This window comes from Rattus norvegicus, chromosome 5 (genome assembly GCF_021556685.1).
Source record: "Rattus norvegicus strain SHRSP/BbbUtx chromosome 5, alternate assembly SHRSP_T2T, whole genome shotgun sequence".
Classification (NCBI taxonomy): Eukaryota; Metazoa; Chordata; class Mammalia; order Rodentia; family Muridae; genus Rattus; species Rattus norvegicus.
The window spans coordinates 141,716,299-141,740,000 of record NC_141538.1 but is presented as its reverse complement, the minus strand read 5'-3'; the positions used below and the strand labels follow the sequence as shown (position 1 = coordinate 141,740,000).

The 23,702-nt window shown below is 41.7% G+C and overlaps 1 protein-coding gene across 21 annotated transcripts in view; it reads left to right on the top strand.

Annotated features, from left to right (window-relative positions):
• Macf1 (microtubule-actin crosslinking factor 1) overlaps positions 1–23,702 on the top strand; it is a 325,822-nt gene that overhangs the window by 226,870 nt on the left and 75,250 nt on the right. For all 21 annotated transcript variants that reach the window (NM_001135758.3, XM_087549955.1, XM_087549954.1 and 18 more), the window contains 11 exon segments: positions 1–195; positions 655–972; positions 3,145–3,311; positions 5,006–5,162; positions 7,744–7,861; positions 10,917–10,979; positions 11,775–12,016; positions 12,965–13,094; positions 14,326–14,525; positions 16,176–16,671; positions 17,869–19,340. The exon segment at positions 1–195 is cut by the window's left edge and continues 14 nt beyond it. In NM_001135758.3, the coding sequence (NP_001129230.2) occupies positions 1–195; positions 655–972; positions 3,145–3,311; positions 5,006–5,162; positions 7,744–7,861; positions 10,917–10,979; positions 11,775–12,016; positions 12,965–13,094; positions 14,326–14,525; positions 16,176–16,671; positions 17,869–19,340 (3,558 nt within the window).

Genomic DNA, 23,702 nt, shown 5'->3' with positions numbered 1-23,702 from the left:
CGCTTCCAGAGCCTCTCTTGTAGCTTAGCTGAGCGGTCTGCTTTGCTGCAGAAGGCAATTGCTCAGTCTCAGAGTGTTCAGGAAAGTATGGAGAGCCTCCTGCAGTCCATGAAGGAAGTTGAGCAAAACCTGGAAGGGGAGCAGGTGGCAGCACTCTCATCAGGACTCATCCAAGAGGCCTTGGCCAACAACATGGTAAGAAAAGCTTTCTCCTGCGAGTGGAACTAGAAGATGTTTCCATTTCTGTAATAATAGAACTTTGAGAAAGTAATAGAATAATTCCTGTCAGAGAATCTTCTAATAAGGGTTGAAGGTGATGACTAACCCATGTAGAGATTTCTTCTACTGGGGCTGGGAATGTAACTCAGTGATAGAATGCATGCTTATTAACATGGGAAGATCCTGAGTTCAATCCTCAATACCATAAAAAAGAAAGAAAAGTTTTCTAATTTCCAAACCACTGAACCCAAGGAAAAGTGGTGAGAACAAAATAATTTGGTGAAGTGGATGGAGAAATAAAGGATGTGCCATCCTTTAGGCTCAGTTCCAGTCCTCAGTCTCCTTGAGCATGGAGCTCTTACAAAGTTAGCAGTTGATGACTCAGACGTACCAGCATAAGTAAGCCCCAACTAACAGACTTGCTCTTGATGGCAGAAACTAAAGCAAGACATTGCTAGGCAAAAAAGCAGCTTGGAAGCCACCCGTGAGATGGTCACTCGATTCATGGAGACCGCTGACGGCAACTCGGCCGCAGTGCTGCAGGACAGACTGGCAGAGCTGAGCCAGCGATTCCATCGGCTGCAGCTCCAGCAGCAAGAAAAGGAAAGCGGCCTGAAGAAGCTCCTGCCCCAGGCCGAGACATTCGAGCAGCTCTCCAGCAAGCTGCAGCAGTTCGTGGAACACAAAAACCGACTGCTGGCCTCAGGGAACCAGCCAGATCAAGACATTGCACATTTCTCCCAGCACATCCAGGTGAGGATATGTACCTGTCATCTTGGCAGAACAAAATGAAGGGCAAGACAAAAACTAGTATTTACTGAGCACATACAGTGTTAGAAATACGGAAACTCTACCTGCTTCATCTTAGAATTATGTCCCCCAGCTTGTAAACTAGAACTTGTTTGTCCATTTTGAAAGACAGTGGCTTTCTTCGTCCCTTCTAATATACAAGGTTAGTCTAATAATACAAGCAGGTTCGTATCACCCAGAGCAGCCATGTGCAGGCTGATAGAGACTCACCCGGATGTGCTCGGAGAGTTTACTCTGTAGGGGGAGTGTGGCGCAGATCCGTTTACATGTCCTTAGGCAAAGCCAGGTGTAAATCCCCATACCAAGCTGGAAAGATGTTGGGAAACCTTACAGTACAGCAAGCAGGGGAAGAGCTGGTGGGAAAAGCACTGTCAATGGACACTAACAAGACATAGGCATACAATTCCTGGGTCATAGCACTGTGTGCCTTCTTAAACAGGAAATAGTGGTGAGTTTGAGTTCCAGAGTGTCTAGATAGCCCACATTCCCATCTGAAGTACCTCACATACGTTCCTGCATTTTTGCCGTAAGTTTATTCAACTTACTTGTCTTATTATTTACATAGTTCACGGGAAAGGGGTTGTAAGTGAGGGGTAGTCAGAGGAGAGCTAGTGTGAGTCCTCCTTTCTACCATGTGAGCTCAGGGGGTCAAACACAGCTTATCATGTTTAAACTTTTTCTGTTGCTGTGATAAAATACCATGACAAAGACAACTTATAGAAGGAAGAGTTTGTTCGTCCCGTGTGAGGTCACCGGGGATGAGCGCCTGTTGTGGCAGGGATGGTGCAGCAAGCAGTAGGCACGCCGACGAGAACAGGCAGCAGAGTTTACATCCTCAGTCACAAGCATGATGCAGAGACAGATGGAAGGAGGGTGAGGCCATAAGCTCTCAAAAGTGACCCTCAGTGATGTGTCTCCCCCAGTGAGGCCATACCTCCTACACCTCCCCAAACAGTGTCACCAACTGGTAACCAAGTGTGCAAACACCTGAGCTATGGGACACATTTGCATTGAAACCACCTCACCAGGCTTGGGAGGGAGTACCCACACTGGCTCGGCCATTTCACCAGCCCTACTCAATTTTCTTTTTTTCTATTTTCTTTTTTTTTTTAAAGATTTATTTTATTTATTATATATAAGTACACTGTAGCTGTCTTCAGATACACCAGAAGAGGACATCAGATCTCTTTACAGATGGTTGTGAGCCACCATGTGGTTGCTGGGAATTGAACTCATGACCTCTGGAAGAGCAGTCGGGTGCTCTTAACTGCTGAGCCATCTCTCCAGCCCCTTTTTCTATTTTCTAAGTAAGATCTTACTGTTTTGCTTTGGTTCCTAGATGCTTTTGTTTGTTTTGAGTAATTTTAGACTTTGTAATAAAGTAGAAATGGCCCAACAAATAACAGCATAGTCTTTCCTAGATTGAACCAATTGATAATTATTTTATCTCTTTCTAAAAGTATCAGACAGTTTAATTATGAGCAATATTCATTATTCTTTGTGATATGCAAAAGTTTCACCAAATTCAGTCAATAGCATCCCTTTAAACTGTGTCCTTATGTCTTTTTGTATTTGTCTTTCAGTCTATCAACATACTGAACTCAGTATACTTCCCATACTGAAATCAGCTTCTTAGTTGTTTGTTTTTGTTTTTTTCTCTAAGAATCCCTGCTTTGGGTAGGGAATGTCAGTTAGAAACCAAAGTCAGGACACTAGGTAAGGTAACTAACTGGTGGGAGGTCACTGTTCTGTCACAGATGTGAAAGGGTTATGAAGCTGTCCTGCTATTTCAACCACAGCACACATTAAATAGAACTGAGTTGATATTGTTTGTTTTAGTGTGTAGAGCTGAACACAGGTTTGTTTCTGCAGTCTCAGTGCTCCTGTGAGGCAGAGAGAAGAGAGCCCTTGCAGGTTCATGGGCCAGCTAGCCTGGCATGTGCAGGAAGGGGCAACAAAGAGTCTCTATCTCAGGCAAGGTGGAAAGCCAGGGCCTGCAACAGAGGTTGTCCTATAACCACCACACCATGTGCACACATCCATGGAAGATTAAAAAAACATAAGATAACGGGTTGAATCATTTAGTATATTGCTTTTAATATGTTTAATAAACAGGAACTCACATTGGAAATGGAAGACCAAAAGGAAAACCTAGGTACTCTCGAGCACCTAGTTACTGCGCTGGGCTCTTGTGGCTTTGCACTGGATCTGTCTCAGCACCAAGAAAAGATACAGAACCTTAAGAAGGATTTTACAGAGTTGCAGAAGACAGTTCAAGAAAGGTGAGTTCATCTGCATTGGTCACTGATAAAGAACCATAAAAAGCAGTGTTCAGAACTCTGCTACTGACCCATTCATCAAGGACTGGAGTTAACTATGTGGTTGATGATTATTGATTTCTATTCCTAATTGATTTGTCTCAGTGTCAGGCCTGAGTAACCAAAATCCCAGGTTACCTGAAGCAAATAGAACAAAGTTGAGACAGTGAGTAAGATTATAGCTGAATTTAAGATAAAGACAAAATCTAGAGACTTCCCTGGTATGATTATGAATTATATTTGTGGGCTGGAGAGATGACTCAGCAGTAAAGAGCACTTTCAGAAGACCTATGTTTGGTTACTAGCACCACACAGTAATTTCAGGGGATCCAGTGCTCTCTTTTGACCTTCTAGGTCACATGGTGCACAAATAGACAAGCAGGCACACATATGTACACATGAATATCTTTTGGATAATATTAAGTTATTTAAGAGAAATGTCTGGATTCTTCTAGCACAAGCACAGAATGTATGACAAATGCTCGTAGATTTTAGTTTACTATTACAAACTCATTATTTTTCATTAGAAGTCACACATGGGTTTAAGACCCTGAATAAGACTTCTTATCTTGGTTTAGAAACAATTGCAATATTGATTTAGCAGGTGGCCACCTCGATGACGAGAGGAAAACTGCTGCTCAAACCAATATTTAGAACCATGTGTGGAAGCACACACTTGTAATCCCAGCACTCTGGAAGTAGGAACAGAGGGATCAAACATGTATGTAATGAGAGGGCTACATATGTGATGAATGAGCTTGAAGCCAGCATAGGTTAGAAGGGACCCTGTCTCCACAATCAGTGAGACTCAGCGGCAGTGTGTGTGGCTTGAGGACAACGGCCTCCAGGACTTTGTTTTTCTGCACCTCGCTATTGAAGTTGCAGGAAGAATCAGGATCTCTGGGTTGATCCCTGATGATACAATTATTCCTTGATTTAGTTTCTTTATGAACATGTGCAGTAAGTAGCTCGTGGCTAGTCATCTAACTTTTTTGAGCCTTCAATTCAGCACTCAAGTCAGATTTTTTTTAAAGTGTGTGTGTGTGTGTGTGTGTGTGTGTTGTGTGTGTATGTGTGTGTGTGTTTATATACAACACATACATACATACATACATACATACATACATACATACATACATACATACATACATACATTACATATATACAGGAGTCCCCAGAGGCCGGAGGAAGGCTTCTGAAATGAGAATCACAGGTGATTGTGAGCCAACACATAAATACTGTAAACCAAACCCAGGCTCTTTGCTAAAGCAGTAAGAGCCGTTAACCACTGGCCCGACACTCAGACCCTTGAGCTGAGTCTTGAAAGAGTCAAATACCTAAAATATAACAGAGCTGAGTTGGAGATCCCAAGCCAGCGTTCTTTCCATTGTATCATAGTATCTAAATAGCAGGCTTCCTTCAGTTTGTTCACTTTCACTTTAGCCTAGAGTAAGATTGAAGACTTTTTCCTAAAAATTTCCAAAGAAGGGCAATGATTCTTGAGTTTGTTTTTCTTCATTGTGTATACAGCCAAACTTACTATGGAAAGTAAGGACTCTGTTAGGAGATTGGTGCCTAGAGTTCTAGGATGAACCTACTTTTTAGTTCAAGTCCATTTTACAAACTTACTCTAAGAAGTAAAAAAACTTTGTTCACAGAGAGAAAGATGCATCAAATTGCCAGGAACAATTGGATGAATTCCGGAAACTGATTAGAACCTTCCAGAAATGGCTGAAAGAAACTGAAGGAAACGTTCCACCTGCAGAGACTTTCGTGAGTGCTAAGGAATTAGAGAAGCAGATTGAACACTTGAAGGTAGGTAAACAATAGAGTCCCCAGCAATCTGGCTAGACAGTTGTTTGCAAATTTATACGAACTGAACTCCAGATATGATACAGGAGGGTAGCATGACAAATACAGTTTATTCGTTCACATCAGAATTCCTTTCTTGGTGTGATTCCATATGCCCCACCAAGAGCTGAATATAGTAACATCAAAACCTGTTTCAAAACCAAAATCAGGCATAGTGGTACACACCTATAATCTCAAAACTTGGGAAATAGAAGAAGGAAAAATTCACGCCATAGCTGAGCATCAAGTTTGAGCCAGTCTAGGCTACTTGAAACATGGTTCCAAAAAACCAGCACAGGCTAATTTTTACATGCCTCTCATGATGTCATAGGAAATTTAAAATATATCATCAAAAGGATTTGTAAGATCCATTTCTTGAGAAGCTTACATTTTCATCTCAGAGCTAAGAACTGTTATTACTCATGCGTGAGAATTAGACAGCTGCGAATGAGCAGCTGACCAGACATTGGGTCAGGAAGCTGGGGCGAGCGGAACTAGAACTCTGGCTTGTGAGAAAAACAGGCCTGAAAAACAGCTTCATGGCAGGACCCCGGTTTCTGCTCTGACACATACTCACACAGCACCTCACTCTAAAAAAACTTTCATTTCTCTCTCAAAACAGCAAGCTGAAGCTAGAGCAGATGAAAGCAAAGAATTTGGTTACTTTCACATAATGGACTCTAAGAGAATTTGCTGATAGAATAGTTGAGGGAAGAAGAGATTCTTCAACCACCCAGCACCTTGTCCCCCAAATGAGAACCCTAATACAATCTAATAATTCCATATGCTAAGTCCTCAGGTCCAAGCGACTTAGTGCTTGTTGTTCACATGATGTCCAATAAATGGCACTGCATTGCTCTGAAAATTCTTATTCTGTTTTAAGTCTAAAACCTTAAACAATTAAGAGTGATAAGTGACTGATTTGACAAGCAGTGACTGCCTGCCTGTCCATTTGATGTGTGGCGCTTGTGAGCGTGCTAGACATTCTTCGTCTTGCTCTGCTGCTGCTCTATAAAGTAGAGTTCAAATCAAGCTAGGGTAGCTCTCAGTGATCTCACAGAGCAAGGTGCTAAAGGCCAAGACACATGTCTGCTCTGGAATGATCAGTGCCCTAGTTCCCTGGCAGGCTGTCATATCTTGGAGACTTAGCATTGCCTGGTTCTTTTCTCTGAAACCTGATGCACTTCTTTCCTAATGGCTTTCTGTGGTTGCTTGAACTCTGTCTGTAACCCAACATGAGCTTCCCTTAGTAAGTGTACAGTGTAGTCTCTAAGTCTATACAATTCGAGTAAGTGGTTTTCTGGTTATTTCCTCTCTTCTTTTTCACACTTGAAAATCGCTTCTTTAACTCAATGTTTCCCTCCCTCCTTGTCTTTTATGCTCTCAAGTTCATTAACTATTCCTACTCTGTAATAACAATTATATGATAATGCACTTGATAAACCAAACTCTTGGAGCTGGGTCATAAAATCAGGCATGGAGACTCATAGAGTACTCAGGAGGCTAAGACAGAAACTTAAAGCCAACCTGGGCTACATAGTAAGAGACTTTCTTAAAAACCGAAACCAAATCCAAATAAGATGGTATGCATCTTTCATCCCCATTGGGGACAGAAGCAGGTGGGTCTCTGTGAGTGGAAGCCAGCTTGGTCCACACTGGGAATATTACATAGCCAGGATTATATACTAAGATCCCATTAGGGAAAAAAGCCAAAAAGCAACATAATAAGATACTGGCAGCCTGGAGTGCTTAAGACCCCATCTTAATAAATAAGTAAGCAAATAAATAGGTTAATGAAGCAGAAACTCTAAAAAGACAGTAAAATAAATGAGTCAAGGGTGGGAGCTGTGTGGCAACCCTGTTCATTTCCATGTGTCTCCTTAGTAGGGGTGCCTAGCCACCAATACATGCTAATAAATATGTCACCAAATGACACAGAAGGTTCTGAAAAATTCTACAGAATCCTTAGCTGACTAAACCAGTATCTTATAATGACTGACTATATGAGCACAGTCTCTTTTTTCCTTCCTCCCTCCCTCCCTCCCTCCCTCACTTCCTTCCTTCCTTCCTTCCTTCCTTCCTTCCTTTTATGAGACAAAGTCTTACCATGGAGCTCTGACTGGTACAGGAATCACTATGTAGACTAGTCTGTCCTAGAACTCCCAGAGTCCCTCCTGCCTCTGCCTCCAAAGTACTAGGATTAAAGGCATGTGCCACTATATCCAGGATGGGCATAGCTTCTTGTCAGAATGGGAAGAGGCTTGCTGGAGAGATGGTTCAGGAGTTAAGAACTCTGTTGTTCTTCAGATGGCCCGGGTTTGGTTTGTAGCACCTATGTGGTGTATCACACCCGTCTGTAATTCCAGTCCTGGGGGATCTAATCCCTTCTTCTGACCTCTGCAGGCATCTGGCATGCACATGGAACATGTATATACATGCATGCAAACACTCAAAGTAAAATGGTAGGAACTGTGTCTACATCAGTTGTCCCTGCTGATGAGGGAAGGCCCAGCTGTTCTATTTACCACTCTGCTTCTTGTAACAGGGTCTCCTAGATGACTGGGCAGGTAAAGGAGTGCTGGTGGAGGAGATCAACACCAAGGGCACTGCCTTAGAAAGTCTCATCATGGACATCACAGCGCCTGATTCCCAGGCTAAGACAGGTGAGTGTGGGGTCTGCAGAATGAATGCATGTTGCACCACTCTTTGGTTGTGGCCTTTGAAGATACTTTTTGTTTAATTAAAACAAAAATAAAAGTTGAATATGGGAAAAGATCTACAAAGCAATATTCTCTTTCATTCTGATCTGTTTCTTACCATGTTGAGCAATGCTGCTCCATTTTGAAAAGTTTTCTTGAGAGTAAGTGAATTAGTGGGCCCACTTAGGGCTAACAAAGAATGCACAGTCACACAGGAGTTTTTCTGTTTTGAGCACGTAAACGATGTGCTGGTGTGATACCATTTTTAGCTATGGGTGAGTGTAAGGGTCTAGGGAGAGCCTAGGTATTTCCGAGTTTATTGGTACATCAAAAACTGACACACTTCTTCAAAGGGAACGTAAATGTTGTTCCCAGTTGTATGAGTAATCTCTGGCCATAGCCAAATCTTTTAAGCAAAATCAGCATGAGTTCACAGTTTTTTGTGGATTGTTAGTTGGAACCTTATATTATTCTTATTCATTATTTATATTTATTACCAGACTAAGTATACTCCTATAGACTTTTAAAAATCTAAGAAAAAGTTTATTCTCTCTCTCTTTCTCTTTATCACAAGAACAATGTCTTTTCTTTAGTACTTTAAAGTTGGTTTTATTTATTTATTTGTTGGCAGGTTTGGGGGTTGTTTGTTTGTGTATATGTATGTATTTGTGTGATGGGTGGATTGATTTCCAAGACAGTTTCTCCGCTGTCCTGGAGCTCACTTTACAGAGCTCTGGCCTCAGACTCACAGAGATGCACCTACCTCTGCCCCCCAAGTGCTGGGGTCGCAGGCGTGCGTCGTGACACACAGCACAGCGCCCCAGTGTGACCTCTGTATCCGCACAAAGGCCAAAACATACCCAGACACGTGCTACACATCCACATAGGAAATTAATAAATCTTTAAAAAATAAAATCTTGGCTGAATATTGGATATTGCGGGATGTAGAACATCTTCAACATTTATCAGGGTTTATCATTGTTTCCATTTTTTATAGTCATCAATCCTGAGAATACCATTTCATGTAAATATGAAGCACTAAATTATAGAGAATGTTTGTGTCCATTTTACAAAGTATCGAAAATTCTGTCCTAATCCTAAATTGAAGTTCACTGAATGATCTGGGCAATAGTGGCAAACATCGTTAATTCCAGCACTGGGATGGGGTAGGAGTGGGCAAAGGTAGGAGGGTCTCTGAGTTTGAGGCAAGCCTAGGCTACAGAGCCAGTTCTAGGATAGCCAGGGCTACAAAGAAACTGTCTGGGAGAAAAACAAAAAATAAATTCATTGAACAAATGTATTTATTTAGTTATGTATGTATGTATGTATGTATTTATTTAGATAAGGTTTCACTATATAGCTCTGACTGTTCTGGAACTCACCAGGTAGACCAAAATGGCCTTGAACCCACCGAGATCCATCTACCCTGCCCTTGCCTCTAAAGTGAATGTTCTGTCATACCCAGTTAATTGAATAAGTTTTGTTTGAGAAATTTAAATCAGTCTGACAGTCGTGTCCCACATCTTTAATCACAGCAGAAATAGGTGGATCTGAGTTTGAAGCCATCCTAGTCTACTACAGAGCAAGTTCTAGGGCAGTCAGGGCTGTACAGAGAACCCCAATATTAATAAACTAGCCACGGTGGCCCATGTCTACAATCCAAACCTTCTTTGGGATTGGAAGTAGAAGCAGGAGGATCAGAAGGTAAAGGCCACCTTTTGCTACATATTGAGTTTATATAATATACATTAGCCTTGTGTGTGTGTGTGTGTGAGAGAGAGAGAGAGAGAGAGAGAGAGAGAGAGGAGAGAGAGAGAGAGAGAGAGAGAGAGAGAGAGAGAGAGAGAGAGAGAGAGAGAGAAAGAGAAAGAAATAGAGATTTTCAAGAATTCAAAAAGCTGGCTAGAGAGATGTCTCAGTGGTTAAAAGCACTTAGGGCTCTTTCAGAGGACCAAGGCTACATTCCTAGCAACACGTAATGGTTTATAACTGATATCTTCTGTCTGTAAAGGCATTATATACACATGGTACACACATACATACATGCAGGCAAAACACCCATATACATAAAATTAAGTTTTTAAAGAAGAATTTCCTGGAGCCAGAGAGATGGATCAGCAGCTAAGAGCACTGACTGCTCTTCCAGAGGTCCTGAGTTCAATTCTCAGCAACCACATGGTGGCTCACAACCATCTGTCATGGGATCTGATGCCCTCTTCTGGTGTGTCTGAAGACAGCTACAGTATACTTATATATAATAAAATAAATCTTTAAAAAATATATAATCTTAGTAAGTTCATACCCTGATTTTATTATAGTCATGAATATTTCTCTGACTTTTAATATAATCTTAGTAATTTCATACCCTGATTTATATTGAACTTAGAAGCCACTTGAGAAGAATATAGGTGAAACTTTGGCTATTAGAAATAAGTCCAGATACCCACAGGCAAATTTTTAGAATGCTTATGAGCTGTATTTTCAGGGCTTATATCTGATTTCTGATAGAGGATGTAGAACCAAAGAGGTCATGAAGAAAAAAGAGCCACTTCCTATAGAAACAACATAAGAAGGGTTTTTCAGTAACCAACTTTTTATGTTAATTGTCCTTCATGTCCACTGCTTTTACAATGACAGACTTGATATTAAAGGTAATGCTTTAACTTTATTACAAATCCTCATTCTAAAATATGGCAGACACCATTCCAAAGATTTAATTGTTTAATAATTCCTGCTTCACAAAAATCAGAGAAGGTTTCAGGGAATGGAACTGAAGATTTAAGATGATTGTTATTTCTATAGAAAGAGGTACTAATCATTACTTCAGAAGAACTGAAACATAAGTGATACTTTGTTGCCTGGCAGTGACCTGTCTCTTTCCTTGAGTATGTTGTCTTGTGCTGTGTTAACTTTCCGATACCCAAGCTTAAGAAGAGAGCCAGAGAAGAAAAATGCTGTGCTTATATGTATTCCTAACACGTCGGTCTTGCCCTGTTTGTCTCCCTGTCCTTCTGCTCAGGTTCCGTACTACCCTCTGTAGGAAGCTCTGTAGGCAGTGTAAACGGATACCACACCTGCAAAGGTGAGAACCACATTTCAACAGTGCTTTCTTGTTGCCTGTGTTGAGACAATGTTCATGTTTGCTATGTATATGTTTCAATATGTGTGAAATAACAGCTGCCAGAAGGGACATGAAGGTAAAAATCTGGAGAGGAGCAACTGTGCTGTCAGCTGGTTATAGGCTAAACAGGTTCACATTTAGAACTGAAGTTTCCGAGCAAACATACTGGGTCACCATATTAGGTCAATAAAGAAAGACCTGCAAGAAAGTGCATGTGGATCTATGAGTTACAAAGAAGCTGTTCTAAAGCCAGATGTAGAGATAGTGATCTATAAACCCAGCGTGTGGAAGGTAAAGGCAAGAAGATTAGAAGTTCAGGCTTTGGCTTGCCTTTCTACATCAGACTATCTCAAAACAAACAGAAAGTTAATCTAGCAGTAATATTGCTATCTCCAGGCTGAAATAGTCTCTAAACTATCTCTGAGTAGTTTGAAGAAGAGGGGCCAGAAGAATGTTCAAAGTTGATTAATCCCAACAATATGCTAAAATTAACATCTTACTTCATTTCCTCACTTCTGTTATTGCCATATATTTACTCAGCATTTTATGGTATTCATTTGAATATAAAATGCCAAAGCCAGAAAGCAGATTAGTGTTATGCTTTTTACTTTGTTTATGTAAACAGGAACTTTGGAGGAAGGTAATCACAAGTTGACTGGAGGATTAGGAGGGATGCTTGATCCTGACAGATCGTTTAGGAGTGAAAAATGAAGGGGAGAAGGATTACCAATCTCATTGTTTTTTCCACGATGCTAGATCTTACAGAGATTCAATGTGACATGTCTGATGTAAATTCCAAGTATGATAAACTGGGAGACGCGCTGCGGGAACGCCAGGAAAGCCTTCAGACTGTCCTCAGCAGAATGGAGGAGGTCCAGAAGGAGGCGAGCTCTGTATTACAGTGGTTAGAATCAAAAGAAGAAGTTCTGAAAGGCATGGATGCCTCTTTGTCTCCAACCAAGACAGAAACAGTAAAAGCCCAAGCAGAATCTAATAAGGTACTGTGTTTCCATAGTGAGCTGCACCTGAACAGGACGGGAAGCGGCTCCTTACAGGTGCTCCTGCCCCAGTCTAGGGCCTGAGCCAAACGGACTCTATTCTTGACTGAAATTGGTGTTATGCTTGCCCTTGAAAATGTTAACATTACCTCATTCCAGTCTCCTTGAGAATTTTTGTTACCTATAAAATAAGAAATTGTTATAATTCAGATTTGGGGTGGACGGGCCATGTTTTCAGAAAGTGGCTAGCTCCCTCCTTTCCCCCACAGTATTAGCTCACTGAGAACTGAGTCTTATTTTCTATGTGATGCAACTAGATAGCTTAGCTTTTCTTGTCCAGGCATTTTTGCAACTCTTAGGGGGACCTAAAATTTGTGGATACATATTTATTCTTGTTAGGATCACTTGATGCTCTTGCAGAAGACCCAAGTTGAATTACTAGCTAGCACCCACCATCTATAACTCTGACTCCTTCAGCAGGCTTCCTCCAGCATCGGGCACTCATGTGATACAAAAACAGCAGACAAATACTCAAACTAATATTAATTTAATGTTTAAAGTTATATGTGGACTAGAGAAATTGTCAGACACATAGAAATTTTCTTATTAGAAATTTTCTTCAAAAATTGTAATGTCCCAGTTTGTGGCATATCAGCTCTCCACCGACCAAAATACTGCCATCATCTTACCTTGGCACTTCTGATTAGTAAGAAGTGATGGTCCCCACTCAGTTGAGTTCATTGATGTGTTGTACTTAAAAGAGCTCAGATCCTACCATTTTCATTTTAAAGTAAATTCTGAATCAAAGAACTTGAATGCATTAAGTTCGAGGAGTGAGCCATGAGCAACTGAGACCTCCATCTTAGTTGGTCTTCCAGACTTCTCCCATACACAAAGCTGTGCCTTCTGCCCAGAAGCTCATGGCATATATATTGTACTTTTTCCTAGGCTTTCCTGGCTGAATTGGAGCAGAATTCCCCCAAAATCCAGAAAGTAAAGGAAGCCCTGGCTGGATTACTGGAAGCATATCCCAATTCACAAGAAGCAGAAAACTGGAGGAAAATGCAAGAGGACCTCAGTGAGTCATCACAGGGATGCTTCATTCTTAAAATATCTTGTCTGGGGCTGCAGAGACAGCCCAACAGTTAAGATCACTGTCTGCTCTTCAAGAGGACCCAAGTTCCAATTCCCAGCACCCACGTGGCAGCTCACAACTGTCTGTAACTCCAGGTCCAGGGTATAAAACACCCACATACAGACAAACATGCAGGCAAAACAACAATGCACATAAAATTAAAATAAATTACTTTTTAAAAATCTTGTCTCTAAAACAAATCAAAAATGTCAGTACACACTAAAAATCTGGAACTAATTTCAATTAACTTTTGTAAGGAAGCAAAATGCCTATCTGTCTAGGACCAGATAATGACCTGAACAGGGGAAATTTTAGAAATTCAAGTCAGGAGAAATCTGGCTTTCTAGGACAAGTCAAGCTGATAGTCTACTCTGATCAGAAGCTAAAGAGAATATTGGGGATAAAAATGAAAGTGGGAATCTCAGCACTCGGGAGGCAGAGGCAGGTAGATCTCTGTGAATGCAAGGCCAAAAAGCAAGGAAGAAAGGAAGGAAGGAAGAAAACAAGTGTCTTTAACCAGCACTTGGTGATGAAGCAAGTAGTTCTCTGAAAAGCTGAGCCAGCCAGGGCTACGTGACGAGACCCTGCCTCAAAAACAAAAGCACACCAACACCTGGACTTAGAGAGCCAGCTCAGTGCTTACAGCACATACTGCTCTTACAGCAGAGCAGGGTCACAACACCCATGTTGGTTATTTCACAGCCTTCTGTAACTCAAGCACCATCATATCTGAGAGCACTGCAATCGTGTGCAAATATTCACACACAGACATACACATTTAAAATTAAATTAAGAGAAAAATGAGAAATAATCTGATAAAGAGATTAAATAATTTGTGTGTTCATGGTATTTAATTATACATAATATAAATGGATATTTGTAACAAATTTCTTGGAAAATGTTTATAATGGTACTATAATATATGTGATCTGTCTTATACAGAGCATGCGGCAGACAGGGGCCTTCCATACAGTTTCATCGCATGTAGCTTCCTGTCACTACCAGCCTAAGGAACACACAGAACTATTTGTGATACTTTAGTTTTAGATGGTTTAAGGTTATTTTTAATTTTTAAAAATATTAAATAGGGGTTCTTGTGTCACTTCCTGTAGTACATAAGGAGTACAGCTTAGAGACCAAGCTAACTGCATTCTCTCTCATTTCCTCTCCACAGATTCCCGATGGGAAAAGGCCACCGAGGTTACTGTGGCTCGCCAAAAGCAGCTAGAGGAATCTGCAAGCCATCTGGCCTGCTTCCAGGCTGCAGAGTCCCAGCTCCGCCCTTGGCTGATGGAAAAGGAGCTGATGATGGGAGTTCTTGGTCCCCTGTCTATTGACCCCAACATGTTGAATGCCCAGAAGCAGCAGGTCCAGGTGAGCCATGCTACTTAATGCCTAGATCAAACAAGTAGGCATCATGGAGTCTGGGATTCAGTGCTGCTCCCAGCAGGTAGAGTTCATCATAGCCCCAGACAAGGTTCACCTTTCTCAGCTTAATAAGAGTGTATTGTGAGATGTTCATCAAGATGCCCATCAGGTAATAAACAGAACTCTTACCGACATCATTAACAGGCAGTAAGGTCAATGAATTTAAAAAGGGGGAATGCACTATAGTGCCATCCCTGAATATAAAAACACGTACTTTAAAAGACAAAAACCATCCTACTATTATGAAAATAGTTCTGATTCTCTGGATTCTGAAAGGGCGTAGGCACTATAACATACACTTGGACCATCCTTCGAGAACTATATCTTCCCCATTCTCTGTGAAGATTTAATCTGTAGACTATGGCATCAGAACAGCCTCCCAATTACATACAACTTCCATACCTGAGTCTATTCAAAAGCTCAGTGTTCTTGGCTGCCTATTGAACAATCTAAGTTCTTGTTCAGTGTAGTGTATCAGGCCTTTTACAGTCTGGTCCTAGCCTATTTTGCCAGCTTCATTTATTAAGAAACCTATGTTGATCCTAGGCCCTCCCAGAGGCACCCTTCACTAGTCTCCGTGCTGTTTTGAATATTCGAGTCAAGCAGGGACATGTGTGTGAGCACATACATGTGGAGGTCAGAAACCTCTAGACTCTAGGGATGGAACTCAAGTCATAGTCTTAGTGGCAAGTGCCCTTACGTCCTGAGCCACCTCACTGGCCCATTAGTTCACTCTTCTTGTGATAGCTGGGGTAGCTTTTCTGATTCTCCTCTTTGGCCTGTTGTTTCTAGCCCAACATACTTAATCAGTCCTATTCCAGATTTGATTTATAATCTTTACCCTCATTGCATTTTATTATAGTCCACTTTTTCACACCTGTTATTTCTTGAGGTCATGTCTTATTTTGTAAAAATGTTATACATTGTCCATGAACTGCCTTGTTTAGTTTTTACAGAAGCTGAGATAATAACTTTACTATCCTTGTCTTTCTAAGGGAGCTAAGGTTTGAAGGTAGTTTTAGAAGCTTTTTAGAGATATACAGCTAGGGTAATACAGCCAGGATTGGGGCACAGGCACTCAGGCCTCAGCACTTGAAATTCCAATGTCTTTGGTGAGAGCAGCAGAGATTAATAATAAATTAATTAAAAGCATGGTGCTTGCTTTAATGACAGTCTTTCTCTAACTGTGTTGTGTTATAGTGTTTAGTTGGTATATGGAATTCCAGTAAAGAAAGATCAGATGCCTGCAGAGTCTGAGCTTAGTGAGACTGTGACTAACACGGAGCGGTGTGTGAACTTTCAGAGGACCAGTGTGAACTGCCTGATGAAGTTTAGCCCATTTTCTCAGTCTGCGATGACCATAACAACCAAACTAAAACAAAGTAGAAAAAATAAAGGAGAAAATTACAATCAGTGATTCTTTCAGAATAAAGTTGTATTAAGCAATTCTTAAAGAATTATCTTAGTAATCTGGTCCTAGAGTTTTCTGGCATATTTTCAAAATGGGCTGGCACAGTCCAAACTCAGTTTTTGTTTTGATACTGCTTTTAGATCTGCTTTCCCTGTCTAAACATCTCCACGTTATTTCTGTTCCAGTTTATGCTGAAGGAATTTGAAGCACGAAGGCAGCAGCATGAGCAGCTGACTGAGGCAGCTCAGGGCATCCTCACGGGTCCTGGAGATGTGTCTCCCTCTGCCAGCCAAGTACACAAAGATCTGCAAAGCATCAGTCAGAAGTGGGTTGAGCTCACCGACAAGCTTAACTCCCGTTCCACCCAAATTGACCAAGCTATTGTTAAAAGTACCCAATACCAAGACTTGCTCCAGGACTTATCAGAAAAGGTGAAGGCAGTTGGACAGCGACTGAGTGGCCAGTCAGCCATCAGCACCCAACCTGATGCTGTGAAGCAGCAGCTAGAGGAGACCAGTGAGATTCGGTCTGACTTGGGACAACTAGACGATGAGATGAAGGAGGCTCAGACGCTGTGCCAAGAACTCTCACTGCTCATTGGCGAGCAGTACCTCAAGGATGAGCTGAAGAAACGTTTGGAGACAGTTGCCCTGCCACTCCAAGGCTTAGAAGACCTCGCAGGTGAGAATAACAAGCGAAAGGAATGGCGAGGCCGGCCAGAATCTAGAATGACCCTTCCATCAGTTCTCGGGGCTAGCATGAGATTCACTTACCCGTCCTTCTAGTGACAGTGAGACTTGAGTGGTTATTATCCAGTGAGCACTGGTGTGTGTAGAGCGTCCCATGACCACCACAGTACTGGAGATAAAGCTCTAAGGCCACATCAGCGAGCCTGCACACACTCACCTCTGAACACATTGATGGGTGCAGTTATACACACACTTTTAAATACCCAGCCCTTGTTTTCTCTGTGTTGCTGATGCACATGCCTATTCCCGACCCCGTGAGTGCAAAATTAGAGTGTATTTGGGGATTTTTAAGATTTTTAGTAATCTTTATCATTTGCTTACACGTAGTTTCTTATCTGTGGAATGAGAGTACAAGGACTTATGAGCTGCCATGTTGGTGCTAGAAACCAAACATGGGTTGGTCCTCTCCAAGAGCACTGAGTACTGCTAACTGCTTAGTTAGCCATCTCTCCTTTTTGTTTTGGTTTGGTTTGGTTTGGTTTTTTCACCATACGATGTTTCTGTGTAACAATAGCCCTGGTTTTCCTAGATCTTAATTTGTACATCAGGCTGGCCTTGAACTCACAGAGATCAACCTGCCTCTGCCTCCTCAGATTAAAGGCATGTGCCATCACACTGCCCCCACCTTTTGATGAAAATTTTTGTATTAAATTTGTCCCTCTTCTGGAAATGATATGACTTTCAGGTTTTTGTTTGTTTTTGTTTGTTTGTTTTGTTTTTTGGTTGGTTGTTTTTTTTTTATTTCATATGCATTGGTGTTCTGCCTGCATGTGTCTATGTAAGGAGAGGGTGTCAGATCCCCTGGAACTGGACTTACAGACAGTTGTGAGTTGTCATGTGGTTGCTGGGAATTGAACCTGGGTCCACTGGAAGAAAAGCCAATACTCTTAACCACTGAGCCATCTCTCCAGCCCCACTTTTAGTTTTTATTGACTTAAATGTGTCAGGTCATGTTACATGGTTGATCAGAGGATTGAGTATATATAGGAACCTGGTTTTGTTCTTATTTTTATGTCAGACTCAATTATTATTTGTTACTTATTCTTAAGATTTGACCATACACTGTTAGCAAACGTTTTAAATTCCATGTTCAGGCCTGATTGATCTTAATTTCATTTTCTTATGTCAGCTGACCGCATGAACAGACTCCAGGCAGCTCTTGCCAGCACCCAGCAATTCCAGCAAATGTTTGATGAGCTGAGGACCTGGTTAGATGAAAAACAAAGTCAGCAAGCAAAAAACTGCCCAATTTCTGCAAAATTGGAAAGGCTCCAGTCTCAGCTACAAGAGAATGAAGAGTTTCAGAAGAACCTTAATCAGCACAGTGGTTCCTATGAGGTGATCGTGGCTGAGGGGGAGTCTCTGCTGCTTTCTGTGCCCCCTGGAGAAGAGAAAAAGACTTTACAAAACCAACTGGTTGAACTCAAAAGCCATTGGGAAGATCTTAATAAAAAAACTGTAGACAGACAGTCTAGGCTCAAGGACTGTATGCAGAAAGCTCAGAAGTATCAGTGGCATGTGGAAGACCTTGTGCCCTGGATAAAAGATTGCAAGTCCAAGATGTCTGAGTTGCAGGTTACCCTGGATCCAGTACAACTAGAGTCTAGCCTCTTAAGGTCAAAGGCTATGCTGAATGAGGCAGAGAAGCGCCGCTCCCTGCTGGAAATACTGAATAGTGCTGCTGACATTCTTATCAATTCTTCAGAAATTGATGAAGATGAGATCCGAGATGAGAAGGCTGGACTCAACCAGAACATGGATGCCATTACTGAGGAGCTGCAGGCCAAAACAGGCTCTCTAGAAGAAATGACTCAGAGGCTCAAGGAGTTCCAGGAAAGCTTTAAGAACATTGAAAAGAAAGTTGAAGGAGCCAAACACCAGCTTGAAATCTTTGATGCCTTGGGCTCTCAAGCCTGTAGTAACAAGAATCTGGAGAAGCTAAAGGCTCAGCGAGAAGTGCTGCAGGCCTTGGACCCTCAGGTAGACTATCTGCGGGACTTCACTCGGGGACTCGTAGAGGATGCCCCAGATGGATCTGATGCTTCCCCACTCGTGCACCAAGCTGAGCTTGCACAGCAGGAGTTCTTAGAAGTGAAGCAAAGAGTGAACAGTAGCTGCCTGACCATGGAGAACAAGCTAGAGGGGATCGGGCAGTTTCACTGTCGAGTCCGAGAAATGTTTTCTCAATTGGCTGACCTGGATGATGAGCTAGATGGCATGGGAGCCATTGGTAGAGACACAGATAGCCTCCAGTCACAAATTGAGGACATACGGCTATTCCTTAACAAAATCCAAGCCCTCAGGCTTGACATAGAGGACTCTGAAGCAGAGTGTCGAAAAATGTTGGAGGAAGAGGGGACTTTAGACTTACTGGGTCTCAAGAGGGAGCTAGAAGCCCTTAACAAGCAGTGTGGTAAACTGACAGAGCGAGGGAAAGCTCGCCAGGAGCAGCTAGAGCTGACGCTGGGCCGAGTAGAGGACTTCTACAGTAAACTGAAAGCGCTCAATGATGCTGCCACTGCTGCAGAGGAGGGAGAAGCTCTTCAGTGGATTGTGGGGACTGAAGTCGATGTCATCAACCAGCAACTAGCAGATTTCAAAGTAAGTTTTGCCCCCTTTTTATTTCCTTTCTCTCATTAATGCTTACACTTTAGATATCAGTAGAGAGTCCGTTTTGTCACTTGGGTCAGGTTTCTTATCTTTACTTTCATTACCACCAAAACACACTGTGTAGAGTCTTAAGAGTCTCTTGGATGTCTAAGAAGACGGCTTTGAACATTTTTCTTTTGTGGTTTCCTTCTATCTTTACAGCCAATTAAGGGTATGGAAAAAAGCCTTGTCTCTTAGTCTAAGAATCTCTTCATGATTTCTTCAACTTTCAAGTTAACAGATTTGGTAACTGCAGTGAAAGTGTTCATAGTCCTGTTTCTCAGACTGAGCTGTGAGCCTTCTCCTGAAATGTTAATTCTGCACATATTTTCAGAGGGACTTTATTGATAGATTATGAAACAATGTAAGGTTTTCATGAATTATTAAGTGAAACACTGAATCAAAGAAATTTCTGATTTGCAAGAAGCAGCCTTTAACTCCTGACCCCTCGTGTACAAATCCCTTGCCTGTAGGAGAGTTTGTGAAATCTTACTTATAAAATGTTTAGTCTCTTAACATTGTTACATTTTCTGGTACTGAGATTTTGTGAGTCAAACAATAGGATCAAATGTCCAGAACCCAAAATATTGATTTACTGGTCAAGTACTTATGTGTTGGGTCTTGGCTCGCACTGTGAGCCTGTGCTCAAGAGTTCCTGGAGTTACAAATGCCTCAAGTACCTCACTCTGCTGGCACACCCCTCATGGCACATGGGATGGTTCGGAAGTAATGTGTGTTGTACTACATTCTATCGCCAATGCTAATTATTTCCACAGATAACACTCCTTATCGGAATGTGCATGGTAGCACACACCTATAGTCTCGGGTCTTAGGCAACTGATATAGGATTGCAAGTTCTCAGGCAACCTATATAGTAAGGCCTTATCTCAAAAAGGAGAAAGGGGCTACTGGCACCAAAGCAGGGGCGCACTGACCCTGGGAGGTTATAACATTATAGACAGATCCTAGTGTGATATTGGCAAAAGCCACGTTTGGAGATAGTGTAATCTGTAGCTACAAAAGATCATCATATTTGAGTGTCTTGGTAGTTAGAGAATATTCAGACCCATGGCATATATACCTCTGTTTCATTAGCAACGTGGCCTGTTCTGTGTTAGCTCATACGTTGTTTCCTTTTCTGTTCAAAGGTCCTTGTAAGCAGAAACTTATATAAGTTTGTGTCAATTTTTTACGGTTTACCAGGATCTGAGTTACTTAAAATTAGCTGTCTAATCAGATAAATGATTTTTTGTTTAGAAAACTGACTCCCTATAGGCTCCAAAACAGTTATATCTCAACAGATCCTAGTTTGTGAAGGAATTATTTTAAATTTTTTTTTGCATAGGTCTATATTGAGCCTCCCACTTGCTAGGCAAGTATTCTGCTGAGCTGTAACCCCAACCTGCCTCATTTTCTCAGCAGTGTATTGTCATTCATTTTCCCTAAAGGGTGCAAGCTAACATTAGAAAGAAGGTATTCTTGGAGCGGTATTTTTGAGGACTCAGGAGATAGTCGAGGCTATTTTATAGTAAATGTTCCTGCATCACTGTGGTATGAGTGCCTACTAAAGTGCTTATTTGTTGAGCCAATGTTATCAAAAGCCTCAGTGAACCAGACAAGGGGCTCTGCTTGATGGGTACTCAGGCGCTGCAGTGTCAGCCAGTAGCCTGTCCCAATCAAGACAGGAAGGCCCAGACTGTTCAGTCTCCAATCGTAAGCTCCCCCAAGAAGGTACTATTGGTGTCTATAGAGGATCTAGTCCAAGAACATCTAATCCAGAACAGGGTTGTTGAGCCCAGAAGTCAAGACAGGCAAGGAGAGTTACTCAGATTGATCACAACAACCAATGATGAATCGTTCAACTGCAAGTGATGTTTCTCAGCTTGGATCCTCAGTCTTGAAGTTGGCCATATCAGTTCATAACCTCAGCCTATAGGTTCCAATCTCACCATGGCCATAAACACTTTAACAAGTCTTGTTTCATTGAAATCACAAGAGATGGATGACCTCAAGAAACAAATGGCCAGTGTACTCTGTATACTCACCAAGGTAGCTGATCAGGCTGACCTTGACCATGCTAGAGCTGCAGTAGGAGGCCATTATGTGCAGATGGATGGTTCCTCAGCTGCACCTTAGTCTACAGTGTTATATCCCTTTGATGAGACTCAGCCAGCAAGCTTCAGTAAAGGACTAATCATAGACCAGGGGGAAAGCTTACTTGTGGTTTCTACAGGTCAGATTGGTTATATAGATACATAGTAAGGAGATAATTTTTTAATTTTCCCCACTACCGTGATGTTAGGAATTACATTCTTCTCTCTGTGTAGATGGCTCAATTAACTACCTATTGAAAATTATTTTAGAAAAAACCCAGAGTAGAAAATCGCAATATAACAATGAAAAACAGTACACATTTCAAAACAATATAGCATAACAATATAGCATAACAAGGTTACCAGTGTACCGCTGCCATCACTCCCACAGCAGTTGCTGGGCCTGCCTGTAGAAATCTAATCTTCAGTGAGCTACAGAAGGAGGTAAACAAGCCTGTGAAAATTGTGTTAGTCAGGCATGGTGGCACAGCATATGGGAGGCTATGGTTGGAAGATCATGAGTTCAAGACCGGCCTGTCCTACATAAGTAAGACCTTGTTTCAGAAGCAAACAAAAATACACACTTACATCAAAAAGAACCCATAAAGGGCATAAGTTGTGTTTGAATTTAGTAAGTATTTTTCCCTTGGTTTAAAACAGTGATTTTCAACCTGCCTAATGCTGTAATCCCTTAATAAAGTTCTTCATGTGTCGTGACCCCCCAAACCATAAAAATTATTTTTGTTGCTACTTCATAACTATAATTTTGTCACTGTTATGAATCATGAGGTAAATATCTGAAATGCAGATGGCCCTAGGCGACCCCTGTTAAAGGGTCATTTGGATAACCCAAGGAGTCACAGCCCACAGACTGAGAACTACTGGTTTAGGGAGATGTTCTGGACTTTGATGAAGCTGGAAGGTTCACTGGGTGAGCTTTATGTCTAGCATGTTAGTTCCCTAAGAACGCCCCGTGTTCAGTAGCTGTTTAGCTGTCCCCAGCTAGCTTTGCTGTGTTCTAAGAATAAGCTGCTACCACCCAGTATTATGGTTATAAAGGCTGGAACCAGTCAGCTGGGTACTGGCAGGTGTTTATCTACAGGCTGAGCGTGTTGACAAGGCAAGCCTAGAAGTGAAGGGGAAGGTTGCTGAAATATTTTGTTGAAGTCAGTATGTACTTACTATAAAACAGTCAATACCTCTACCATTCTCCCAGTTGATGGTTAAGTCAGAATCCTGTTCACTAGATTTCCTAATAGGGAGGCTTTTTTTTTTTTTTCTTCTTTTTTCTTTTGGCCTCTTCCCAGCAAAGGACTTTGGCCAGGAAGGAGGGGCCCTCTCTTGGCTGAGCTCTTGGGAAATGAGAACAATAAGAGAGGCAAGCTCTCAATCAGTTACCCAGGCCTTTAGAACTTGCAGAAAGGTCTTCTGGACCCATTCTACAGATGAAATCTTGTTCACGATGGGAGTAAGTGTTGAGTTTCTGGACTGATGTCTTGTAGTTCGGAAGTCAACTAATCTTCCCTTGCTCCAGCAGTGACCATAAAGCATGACTCAGCAAAACATTTTCAATAAGAAAAATCAAACGAATATAAGTATTTAGAGGCATTTTAGCTTAAAGTTTTTCTTTTTAGTGGTCTCACACTTAGCACAAAATCTAATGAAAGATAAGACTCTGTGAGGCAGCCACAGGCCATTCTTTGATCTGACTGTGGGGAAGAGGTGGATTGTCCACTCTATGAAGCCTTCAGGGTCACTTGGGACTGCAATTTTGATAAACCATAGAGTTGCAGTTAGTCTGTGGAGAAAATGGTTTCCCAAAGTTACTATTCCTAAGGAAGGTTTTCCTTTTATCACCTCCACAGAATTTGTAGAATCTGGTTGGCTAGTAAGTATCATTTAGACACCAACAGAAGAAGCCTTTTCATTCTAAGCAGATAAAGTCCTCAGTCATCCCACACTGGGACATTTACCAAGGCCTCTTCTCTCTGCTACTTTGTGTGGGAAATAGAAAGGAAGGGGCTTTTTCAGAAATCATGGCTGTGGAGCATGTTTTCAGAAAATGGTGAGGAGAAGATGTTAGCTAATCTTTTCAGGAAATTCCGTTTCTGAGGAAAAGGAATTGCGTTTGTCTAATAAGAGAGGAGGGACCTTTGTTTGTAACATTGAAACTTGAGCCAAAGATTCCCCTAGTGTGACCTTCCTGGGAAGGGTAAAGGGG